The sequence below is a fragment of the Bison bison genome, unplaced genomic scaffold (assembly GCF_000754665.1).
Source record: "Bison bison bison isolate TAMUID 2011002044 unplaced genomic scaffold, Bison_UMD1.0 scf7180017864492, whole genome shotgun sequence".
In the NCBI taxonomy this organism is placed as follows: Eukaryota; Metazoa; Chordata; class Mammalia; order Artiodactyla; family Bovidae; genus Bison; species Bison bison.
The window spans coordinates 6,270,888-6,282,873 of record NW_011495051.1 but is presented as its reverse complement, the minus strand read 5'-3'; the positions used below and the strand labels follow the sequence as shown (position 1 = coordinate 6,282,873).

General features: G+C 53.1%; 1 protein-coding gene across 1 annotated transcript in view; it reads right to left on the bottom strand.

Annotated features, from left to right (window-relative positions):
- TIMM44 (translocase of inner mitochondrial membrane 44 homolog (yeast)) overlaps nt 1–8,185 on the bottom strand; it is a 14,184-nt gene extending 5,999 nt beyond the window's left edge. Inside the window, exons 1-7 of the mRNA XM_010828274.1 lie at nt 8,058–8,185; nt 6,172–6,273; nt 4,154–4,324; nt 2,859–2,939; nt 1,783–1,932; nt 653–792; nt 266–351 (exon numbers count right to left, since the gene is read on the bottom strand). Coding sequence (XP_010826576.1) covers nt 266–351; nt 653–792; nt 1,783–1,932; nt 2,859–2,939; nt 4,154–4,324; nt 6,172–6,273; nt 8,058–8,102 — 775 coding nt within the window. The 5' untranslated portion in view covers nt 8,103–8,185. The remainder of the gene's footprint in view (nt 1–265; nt 352–652; nt 793–1,782; nt 1,933–2,858; nt 2,940–4,153; nt 4,325–6,171; nt 6,274–8,057) is intronic.
- Between the last annotated feature and the right edge of the window lie 3,801 nt (nt 8,186–11,986).

Here is an 11,986-nt window from a genome sequence, read left to right as displayed (position 1 = left end):
CCTGCCCCACAGCCACACTGGCTCTAGTCAAGATGGTGACCCAGCCCCGACGGCAGAGCCCCTGCCGCCCAAGATGTACTGGGTGCTTCCCCTCGGGCCTCCTGAGACCCAAACTCCACTGCTCACACGCTGGGTGACTCTGCTGCAGTGCCTGGCCCCCTCAGACCCCAGCCTCCTCCTCTGTGTGGTGTTCGCCCCCGGGGAGTGCTCAGTGAGTGTCTCTCACCGCCCTGCCGTTGGGCCGTTCTGAGATGGGGACACTCACGATTGAATACCACATTGTTGTCCCTGAAGTCCTTCCACTGCTGGTACCACTTGGAATCCTTGTGCAGCACGACCCCCAGTGCCTCTCTGGGGAAGACCAGGGAAGCCAGTGAGCGCAGTGCGGGGGCCGCTCCCACGGGGAGAGGGACCAGTCAGACAGTGTGATGACCCTGGCCTCACCTCCCGGCCTCCTGCCTTCTCATTTCCCCTGCCCATCCCTCCCCACCTCCATTCTCTCAGGGAGCCAGGGAACCCTGGGGAGAAAGAAACCCCACAAGCAGACTCGGGTCGGAACCCTGTGTGGTCCTCAGAGACAGACAACACTGCAGGTGGCTAAAAAGGGAGGTGGAGAAGGGGCGGGAAGGCCCCTGACTGGTCTGGTACCTACTCATTGGCCTCAAACACTTTCTCTTCCTTGAATTTCTCTCCAGCAAACTCCTTCCTTTTCCGGAGCCGCTCGGGTCGCCGATAGGGCCCGGTCTGTCCCAGGACACTCTCATCGATCTCCTTCTTGACAGACTCCACGCCCTGCAGAGCACAGCCGGGCATGTGGGAGTTGGGCGACCCCCGACCAGAAGCTGTACACCCACCCTAGCTCCAGGTCTCAAGGTCACCTGCCTTGCAGGTTCAGGCCAAGGATTTGTCGGAGCCTCGGGGGGGAGGCAGACGCTCGCTGCCGGGAGAAGACCCTGGCTATCTGACTTCTGCCCCTGACTCCCCCCGATCCCCACCAACCCCTGCTCTAAGAGCAGCCCCCAGACGACCCTCACATTCTGAGGTCGATTCCCCGTCTCCCTGGAAACCTCCCTTCAGCTGGGGAGAAACCAGCAACTGGAGGGGCATCCTGAGTGGCCCCTGCCCCATGACCCCTATCCAGGCTGACCCAGTCTGTGGATCCCGACTTCCCAAACCTCTGGAACCCATTTCCCTCCCGGCCCCAACACCCCAGACACTCTCCAGCCACCTCTGAGCCGCTGCCCGAGTCCTCGCTGGCGGCTGTGCTTTCAGGATAAAACCTGAACTCTTCCGTGTGGCCCCCAGGCCCCTGCAGTGGCTCTGGTCACAGCCAGTTGGCCCCGGTGCCCCGAGCTGGCTATGCCTGCTCCCCTGGCCTGGAGCAGCCCCCGGATGCTCCTGTTGTTACTCAGGACTGCCTGCCCCTTCCCTGTCCCCATGCCTGCCCTGCGATCCTTTGAGAGCAGCAACTCAGACCTTCTCTCCTGTGGCCCTGTGGCCAGCAGAGGGCCCAGTGTGAGGTAAGGTCTTCACAGAAGGAATTCAGGACCTCAAGTGACCGGGAGTGATAGTCTCGGGGTTCTGGGCCAGACCTAAGGGTGTCAGCCACTGACTACGGGCTGGAGCTCTTGGTCTGGTAACCCGTAGCTCCCTAGGGGCCACAATTTGCCCAAGACCACCCAGCTGGGAGGGGCTGAGCCCAGAGATGGGAACTCGGCTCCTGGGGGCTGGGAGCAGGACAGAGTCTAGAGTGCCCACAGGCACGAGCGCAGCCCAGCTTACCTGGGAGAGGGCTTTGAAGGCAGCAGTCCGGCCAAGCCTCTCCCCGCCTTTGGACACTGACTCGGCAGACTGCTTGGCGGTCTTGGCTGCTTCTTCCACACCTTCCTTGATTTTCCGGCCAAGGTCACTTTTACTGACTTCGTCAAGACTCTACTGAGACAGAGAAAGGGGAGGTGTCAATGTGGCATAGGCTGGGGGCTGGCAGGAGCTCCCCCAGGGCTAAGGGCCAACCAGGCCAAAGAGGGGTGGGAGCAGGCAGCCTGAGTTTGTCTGGCTGATGGAGCTGTGACGGGTATGTGCACGCTCGAGAAGGGTGCCTATGACCTCTGGGGCACTGGGCCTGGGGCTGCAGGCACGGAGCAGACAGGAGCCCCAGTTCTCCCAGGATACATAGGAATGGCACCCACAGGTGGCAGGGAGGCAGGAAGAAGGTGAGGAGGTGTACATGGAGCTGGGCTGGCCTCAAAGCCCTGCCCCTCTCTCCTGGAGATGCAGGAGACTCGAGTTCGATCCCTGGGTTGGAAGGATCCCCTGGAAAAGGGCATGGCCACCCACTCCAGTATTCTTGCCTGGAGAATCTCATGGACAGGGAGCCTGGACAGAGGGCTACAGTCCATGGGTCACAAGACTGAAGTGACTTAGCAGGCAGGTCCCTCTCTCCAGCCCAGGAGAACAGAAAAACCAAAGAGAAGCAACAAAGAAGAAAGCCCTCCAGGAAAGTCACTCCCACCTCCACCCTTGGAGGCAAAGTACTCCCCTCCTATCCTAAGGAGGGAAGAAAAACATCCTCATTTGACCCTCCTGATTGTAGCACAGAGGCTTCTAACTTAAGCAGGCCAGTGAACTACAGGCCAGTGGGCTGGTCTGACGTCGCCCTCCTTCCTGAGGGCATCCTGGACTCCGGAAAGCTTCTGGAGTGAACAGGCTGCTCACCACCCCAGCCTACACAGTGCTGGCTGCCAGTTCCTCCTGAGGCTCCCAGCACCGCCCCCGCCCCCCAACTCCTCTGCCAGAGGTGGGAACAAACAGGCCCTGCAGCCTCGGGTAAGAGGCCCTGGGAGCCCTGAGGCCATTACCTCCTTGACGGTGCCTGTGATCTCCCCCAGCTTCTTCCTGATCACCTCGCTTGTCCGCAGGGTTTCCGATTCAATGGTTCTCTAGGGGGAAGGACATTGTGTCTCTGTGTTGTGATGCACAGTCCAAAGCAGCATTTTCTCAGCAGTCCCTTCCTCCCCAGACACCTCTGTTTCTCTTGACCCTCCCCCTCAGCCTGCCCAACGGGTCCCTCCCTTCTGCCCAGGGTCCCTGGCTGCCCCTCAGCCTGGCATGAATCCTGGACAGGGACCCTCCTGAGCACAAAGCCCCAGGCCCCGAATCTCTCTCTGGGTGGCAGCAGGTGAACTCTTCTACCTGCTCATCAGTGATATGTTGAGGGCGGTGGTGGTGGGGTGCTGTTCCCACTCTGCCCCCACCCAGGCACCCTGCCTCAACCTCAGCCTCCTCTGCCCCCAGGTGGCCCCTCAGCCCACTCCTCTTCCTTCATGATAAGGAAGGGCGCTCTCCCATAGGGTGGAATCCCCCACAGAGAGTTTAGTGGAGACTCGGAGGGAACAGGCCTCACTGCGCCAGCAGCCCGGGATCGGGGGTCAACACAGCAAAACATCGAGGGACCTGGGGCATCCGGGGCAAGCGCCCACATTCCAGGCTCAGCTGCCCACAGGGGAGATGGCAGGGCTCACAGAGCCCTCGCGGGCAGACAGATAAAGGGCTACAGGCCCATTCACAGGCAGCTGAAAGTTGTTTGGGTGTTTCCGTACGCTCTAATGGAAAAATCCAAGTTTTTGGCCAAATGACCATGTAACAATTACACTAGCCCTGGAACCCACTTTCTACCCATTTCACTCAGAGGCCCTCCGGAGTACACATCTCAAACCTAGTGCCTGAGAGATCTATGGAGATGCAGATTCTTCTTTTTTTTTTCCTTTTTTATTTATTTTTAATTGGAGATGGCTGCTTTACAATGTTGTGTTGGTTTCTCCTGTAGAGCAGTGCGAGTCAGCCGTAAGTATACACATGTCCCCCTCTCTTGAGCCTCCCCCACAATGCAGAGTCTGACGCAGGAGGTCCAGAAAGCCCCCCATGTGCTGGTCTGTGTGCAGAGGATGCTGCAGGCTCACCACAGACCTGACAGGCTGAGTGGCTCCCCCGGCCCCCTTACTCCCCATCATCAGGGACCCTGACAGCCGGGGCACTGTGCTACAGGAATTCCTGGCTCCAGGGAGCAAGTAAGAGGTGAGAGAAGTTAATCAGTGATTAACATACTGGGTTGGCCAATAAGTCTGTTCAGAGACGAGTCGCGAAGGGGACTCACGTATTTCCTCCTGGCTTCCTGGAGTGCATCTGACTCTTCCAGCTTCTTGGCCTCATCTCGGAACTTTTTTATACTTTCTTTCATTTCTTTGTTTTTGGCTAATTCCTGTTTGATGTTATCGAGCAAGCCAGAGAGAAAGCCTTTTCTGCTTCCAGAGGAATAGGATTTGGACTAGAAAGAATGTAGAAAGAGACAAAGGATGTTTTTTTTTTTAAATTTTCTATTTTCTGTTGATACAGGTTTAACAATGAAGAGCTCTCTCTTTGCAGAAGAGTAGAAGAGGCACACTAAAAAACTATTAGGTGATAAACTGTGGGGCACCCAGACAACAAGACATTATTCAGCAATAAAAAGAAATGAAGCCACCACTTCCCTGGTGGCACAGAAGATAAGAATCTGCCTGCCAGTGCAGGGGACATGGGTTTGATCCCTGGTCCAGGAAGATCCCACATGCGGCCCCACTCCATGCACTGCCCTGCCCAATTCATGGGCTTTGGGGTCAGACACAGCTGGGTTTAGATCCTGGCTTCTCCTCCTTCACAGGCTCAGGAAAGAGAAAGCTTCAGAAATGATTGTGAGCGAGTGACTCAGGTCACGGGGACATGGCCACGTGTGCTTGGCTGCTCCCACTTCTGAGGGTGTGCGGGGTCCCCACCAGGCCTGGGGACTCACCCTACCAGTTTCGGGGCAACAGCCCCCCTGGCTGCTATCAAGCCCCAGCAAAAGAGGCAGAAAATCTGGGTGCTGCCCCAGAGGTGGGGTGGCCAGGCCTGGTGCTGGCAGGCAGCTGTCTGGTCCAGATGGGTCCTGGCCAGCCCTTCGCTAGGGGAAATCCAGGTTCCAAGAGTGTCAGGGACTGCATCAGCTCACAGCAGCCCCACCATTCACCCCAGGACTGGGGACTGGGTGGTAGTGGTGGGGGGCAGGGCAGATCAGAGATGTGGACAACTAATGGGAAAGACACGTCCCACACCTACAACAGCCCCAGGACACGGCTGGGGAGACAGGCTGGCACAGGTAACTAGAGGGCTGTGCTGAGACTCAAAAGGAAGGGAGGGTGTGAGCTGCTCAAGGATGTGGAAGTGGAGTCAGTGTGAGGTTTGGGGCTTTCCTCCCGATGGCGGTGAAACACCAGCAGAAGCATGGTTGAGGAGGAGTGACGGGGAGGGCAAAAGCTCTAGAAAATGCTGTTTCTGACAAACAACGTCAAGAGTAAGAGAGATATCAGGGCTTCCCTGGTGCTCCAGTGGTTTAGAATCCACCTGCCAATGCAGGGGACATGGATTCGATCCCTGATCCAGGAAGATCCCACCTGCTGTGGGGCAACTAAACCCTGGTGCCACAATTACCGCAGCCTCCGAGCCCTAGAGGCTATACTCTGCAACGAGAAAAGCCGACACGAGAAGCCCGCGCACGGCAACTGGAGAGTAGCCCCCACTCGCTGCAACCAGAGAAAGCCCCAAGCATAGCAACCAAGACCCAGGACAGCTATAAATAAAATTATGCAAATTATATATATAAATTTTATAAAAATATAAAAACATTATATAAATAAAATTACATAAAAACAAAATTACAGAAATTTTGTATAAAAATATAAATGTAAAAGTTTTATAAATAAATACAATAAAAAAAATAAAGGTAAGGATGGTCTAGCCTGGGGAAACCCAGCTCCAGAAGATGTGTGACTCTATGAATGCAAATGCCCATGGGGCCGTCTCCCAGAAGCAAGGCCCAGCTTTGCTTGAAGGACCCAGACGTGCGACCCAGTAGGTGGTGCATTTCAGCTCCGCTACAGGGATCCCAGTCCACTCTGGGAGGCAGGAGCCCCACCCACAGTGTGCCGAGCACTTCCAGATACCAAAAGCACCAGGCCCACTGGGCTCTGTGACTCCAGAAGGCCTGCCCATCAGAGGCCCCGGCAGTGTGGGCAGCATCCTGCAGGCCTCTTCTGTCACCTATGCCTGACCCTCACATCTCCCCTTCCAGCCAGCTGGCTCACATCTTGAGTCACTCACCAGGGTCAGCTCTCCACTAGGCCGGGGCAGCTGGTAGGAACCATGGGGCAGTGGCACTAGATTGTGGCTGGACAGTAGATGGACTCCGCTGCCAACACATCTCTAATCGAGGGAGAAGAGATAAAGATCCGTTTAGACCAGAGGGTGATGAGGAAGGAATGAAATAGGCCACCTAAAAGAGCAAAGATTGCTAAGACTCATCTGACGATTTTTATCCCATCCCACCTGCATGCTTGATGCTCGACCATCTTCTCAAATTCTGAGAAGCCAGTGGAATCTGGTAGAAAGAGAAAATCTTGGAACTGTACCTTCAGGGCCTACATGTACCGTCCCGACTCTGAACCTAGGGGAAACCAGATGGGTCCTATGCCAACCTATGGTGGAAGAACGCTAAAGGCTAAATGTGCCAGTCTGATTTAAGGCCTTAGTCTGAAAATGGGCATGCGGAGCCTTGATGCTGGTAGCAACCAGCCTTCTCTACTTCTGCGGCCTCGGAGGACCAGAGGCCTGGGCTTTCAGAGGCACACACTGCTAACTTACTGTCCCAGGCACGACCCTGCAATAAACCTACGATGTCCTGATCCAGGCTTGGGATGTGAGCAGAGCAACTTACGGGAGTCACCTGGGCAGAGAGATGCTGCTAACCTCATGTGAAAGGCATTTCTTCTCTGACCAAATGATGAACTTAAGCTCCAGGAGGGAAGCTCCATGTAGGTCCTGTTCAATGCTGCATCCTAGCACCCAGCATGGAGCCAGTAACATGGATGTCAATGACCTGACAAAATCACATTTCCATTTCTACAATCCCTGCACCTCTCCTCATCCTGTTCCATGCTTCCTGTCTCCAGGAACTCTAAGCAACATACAGACTTACACAGATGCCATGATCTCCTATAGCTACTCAAGAGTAACTCCTGTGAGTTATCGAAACTTTTGTTTTAATTGCTTTGTTGTTTTCTTCTTTTAAATGCCTACAGCCATTGATCCTAGAGCCACCGACGTCAGCAGCAGTCTGAAGTTGAAGCGGATCACTCTCTAATTGGGAAGGAAAACCCCACAGGAGGACGGAACCCGAAGGTGGCTCCTCTTTTGTCTTGTGCCCAAATCAAACACCTGTACACGCAGCCTTCAAACCCTGACTCAAAAGACAATCAGTCCAGAAGAAAAGCTCTGCCCTGAGTCAGAAACACCTTGTTTCTCCTGACACTCAGATTCCTGTGAGATAACTTTCCTTCCTGACCTGAGCTTTGGGCCAGGTCAACCACCCTGCTAGCTCTGAGACTGTGGGCAGCTTGCTTAGCACGACTGAGCTCCCAGTTTCCTAACCTGTTGAGATAGCATCAAATAGTAGCAACGTGAGTACTATTGTCCCAATGCACTTTATACGCCTTGACCCCCAAGGCATCTGTGAGCCCAGATTCTCAGCCAGGGCGACAACTACCTCCCGTACTTTCAGAGGATTAGGAGAGACGGAAAGTGCTCCCGGTTGCGGACGAAGCGTATTAAGCCGAGCCGTGACTGTCACGGTTTTCTGCCTTTTCCTCGCCACTGCTTCTCCATGGAGCGCCACGGTCACCATTCACTCCTCGGTACACGTGGGGTCAGCCAGAAATGAGGGGCGATCATACATTACTGCCCCCGGCGGCTCCATGCATTACTGCCCCCGGCCGGACAGTCTCGGCTCCCCCGCCCTCAGGCCTAGCTCCAGGCCCCACGTTACCGGGCCCCCGCCCCAGCCTCGGCTGACCCAGTGACCAAACTCTGAGTCTCTCGCGGAGTCCAGGGAAGGGGGCAAAGAGGTCAAAGAACTCGGGACAACGAGATCCTGGAGGTCGCCAGTCCGGAGCTCCCTAGTCCCGCCCTCCTGGCCCCGCATATCTGCTCACCCGCGGGCAGCGGCACCAGCCTGCCCGCAGCGCCGCCGCCGCCATGCTGGAGGATCCCGTGTGACCTTCTCGGGGCGCGACTCGATACCGTCATCCGCCGCGTCTGCCTGGTAGGGTCTGGGCCTGGGAAAAGCAAGACCTGGGGGCGGGGTTTGTGAAAGGAAGGGCGTATCATTGGACGGGACTCCTAAGGAAGGAGGGGCCGTGGAGGGAGGTCCATAATGGGGGCGTGGCCTCACAGAGGGCGGGAGAGTCCTGGAGAGCTAGGCCTCTGATAGGGCAGAGTTTCGGAAGAGCGGGGCCTGTGACTGGATGTGACCTGGGGGGCGTGTACTCCTGTGTGGCAGAGACCTATGGTTGGATAAGAAAGCGAAGAGGCGGAGCCTGAGGATGTGGAGTCTGTCACGAGCGAAGATTTTCCTACAGACAACCCAGGGTTCGCGTGGCCGGAAAGACCGGTACAGAGCGACCTACCATAAGAACCGATTCAACTGGGTTCTGACTGATTGACCGATGGGCCTGCCCTTTGCCACTGACTCTGACTCACTGACAGTGACTGACATTGACTAACAGACGAGCAAGCGAGTTGCTTCAAGAGCAAGAGCGAATGAGCCCACATTTGTACAGCACTTTCGGGAGGCACCTGTTGGTTTTGGTCCAGAAAAGGAACGGGAAGCTGAGACCTGGCTGAGTGTGAGCCACTCTTCCCTCCATCCATTTAGTGTAAATTGATACACCTGGACCGGAAGAAGGTCATGCCTCTGTCACATCAGCACCCAGATGCTATTTTCCATTTAGAGAATCCACCAAGTGGCGGTATCTGGACATGGTCGTGCAGCTGGGAAGAGATGGTGTGTTGGTAGCGTTGTTGTTCAACCTCTCAGTCATATCCGACTCTTCCTAACCCTATGGGCTGCAGCACGCCAGGCTTCCCTGTCCTTCACTATTTCCCAGAGTTTGCTCCAACTCCTGTCCATTTGTTGATAATGCTATCCAACCATCTAATCCTCTGTCGGCCCCCTTCTCTTGCACTCAACTTTTCCCACCACGAGGGTCTTTTCCAGTGAGTCAGCTCTTAGCGTCAAGTGGCCAAAATATTGGAGCTTCAGCTTCAGCATCAGTCCTTCCAATGAATATTTAGGGTTGATTTCCTTTAGGACTGACTGGTTTGATCTCCATGCTGTCCAAGGGACTCTCAAGAGTTCTCCTGCAACACAATTCAAAAGCATCAATTCTTTGGCGCACAACCTTCTTTATAGTCCAACTCTCACATCTGTACATGACTATTGGAAAAACCATAGCTTTGACTATATGGACCTCTGTGGGGAAAATGTCTCTGCTTTTTAATACGCTGTCTAGGCTTCCTTGGTAGCTCAGTTGGTAAAGAATCCACCTGCAATACAGGAGACCTGGGTTCAATCCCTGGCTTGGGAAAATCCCCTGAAAGAGGGCACAGCAACCCAGTCCAGTACTCTTGCCTGGAGAATTCCCATGGACAGAGGAGCTTGGTGGGCTACAGTCCATGGGGTCTCAAACAGTTGGACACAACTGATTGACTAGGCACAGCACAGGGGTGTCATAGCCTTTTTTCCAAGGAGCAAGCATCTTTTAATTTCATGGCTGCAGTCACCATCCGCAGTGATTTTGGAGACCTAGAAAAGATCAGTCACTGTTTCCACTTTTCCCCCATCTATTTGCCATGAATTGATAGGACTGGATGCCATGATCTTAGATTTTGAGTGTTGAATTTAAGCCAGTTTTTTTCACTCTCTTCCTTCACCTTCATGAAGAGGCTGTTTAGTTCCTCTTTGCTTTTTGCCATTAGGTATCATCTAGATATCTAAGGCTGTTGATATTTCTCCTGGCAGTCTTGATTCCAGTTTGTGTTTCATTCAGCCCAGCATTTCACATGGTGTACTCGCTGGTACCATGGGGAGAGTTAATAATGTATGTTGCCTTTGCCCTATTGAAACCTTTGTCATTACTAAAACTGTGATAAGGTCTATGGGACTTGGAAGGGAGGCAGCATACACTCCCTGGCTTCAGAGTTGGACACATCTGCGTTCTCTGTCCCTCAGGAGCGCCACCTAGAGGTGAGAAGAAGTGTTGAGGGCTTCCACTCTGGCTTTGTTGGAAATGCCATGTATAGATGTGAGAGTTGGACTGTGAAGAAAGCTGAGCGCCGAAGAATTGATGTTTTTGAACTGTGGTATTGGAGAAGACTCTTGAGAGTCCCTTGGACTGCAAGGAGATCCAACCAGTCCATTCTAAAGGAGATCAGCCCTGGGTGTTCTTTGGAAGGAATGATGCTAAAGTTGAAACTCATGCGAAGAGTTGACTCATTGGAAAAGTCTCAGACGCTGGGAGGGATTGGAGGCAGGAGGAAAAGGGGACGACAGAGGATGAGATGGCTGGATGGCATCACCGACTCGATGGACATGAGTTTGAGTGAACTCCGGGAGTTGTTAAACACAACCCTCCGGGAGTTGGTGATGGACAGGGAGGCCTGGCGTGCTGCGATTCATGGGGTCGTAAAGAGTCGGACACGACTGAGCAACTGAACTGAACTGAAACTAGTTAAGAGGTTGGGATATACAGGTTTGCTGCTGAGAAGAAGGTCTAAGGGTTTCTTAGTTGTAGTTGAAATCATGGAGTTAGACAAGGGCACCCAGAGAGAATATGTCAGGTGGGCACATCAAAACCCTGTAGTCAGATGGAGGAAGAAGAGCCCTTAAAAGAGACTGGGCAGGACTGGTCAACAGGTCATAAGAGGACCTGGAGTCGCTTGGAGAAGACAGGTGGAGTAAGCGGTGCTGAATGCAGTAGAGAACTCAGGCCAGGCACACCAGGTCAGAATGGTATCCATTGGCCCTTGTACTTTGTAATATGGAGGTCCCTGAGGAGAGAAACTAGAAGATTTTGGTTGAATGGTGGCTGTGGAAGCCAGATTTCAATTGGCTGAGCTTTCGTTTTTTTACAGAGGTGTGCTGGAACCAGCTTGGACTGCCTGGCAAGAGCCAATTGTCAAATTTTTAGGAATTTTGGAGCTAGTTATTAAACACAGTCATTATTTTAAAATTGATTGTATAAACTTACAATCAACTGGATTATATTAAAATAATGGTAATAAATTCTCAAAACTCAACACTTCTTATTATGCCCCTGTCTATGCTACTGAAGTTATTTACATATGTCTCTTCTGTAGGCTGGAAATACCATGTTAGATATGCTATACCTCTTACTAATTCTGTCTTTTTTTGTCTAAAGTAATGGTTTATTTGCAGGGTGCCACACAGGGAAATGGGAGACAAGTCACAGGTCCACTTCATCTCGGTCACTGAGTTAGGGATTCTTTTTCCTATTTATTTTTATTTATTTAATTTGGCTGAGCCAGGTCTTCATTGCGACATGTGGGATCTAGTTCCCTGATCAGGGATTGAACCTGGGCTTCCAGCATTGGGAGCACCGAGTCTTTGCCACTGGACCACCAGGGAAGTCCCCACCAATTCTGCCTCTAATGCACCACATTAGTAGCCTGAAATTGGCCATGGTGGGGGTATTTATGCCGTAGGAATTGACAAACGCTACAGATCGAGAACTTTCTGGCATGTTTGGAGAGTCCGTTATTAAATGTTTAATAGGCACATAGAGAAGGAGAACAGAGATGCCTCTGAGGAATCTTTGCAGCGCTTAGAAAGTGAAATGATGACAGCTGGAGGTACATATGGGGTAGAGTGAGGGTGGTTTATGTTTTCCCTACCTTTTCATTTTGAAAATGTTCAAAGCTGCAAAAAAGTTGCAAGAATAGTATAATGAACACTCATACACCCTTTACCTACATCTGTTTTGCCACAGGTGCTTTAGCAGGTGCTATGTACCTGCGAGGGTTTCCCAGGTGGTGCTAGAGGTAAAGAACCTGCCTGACAATG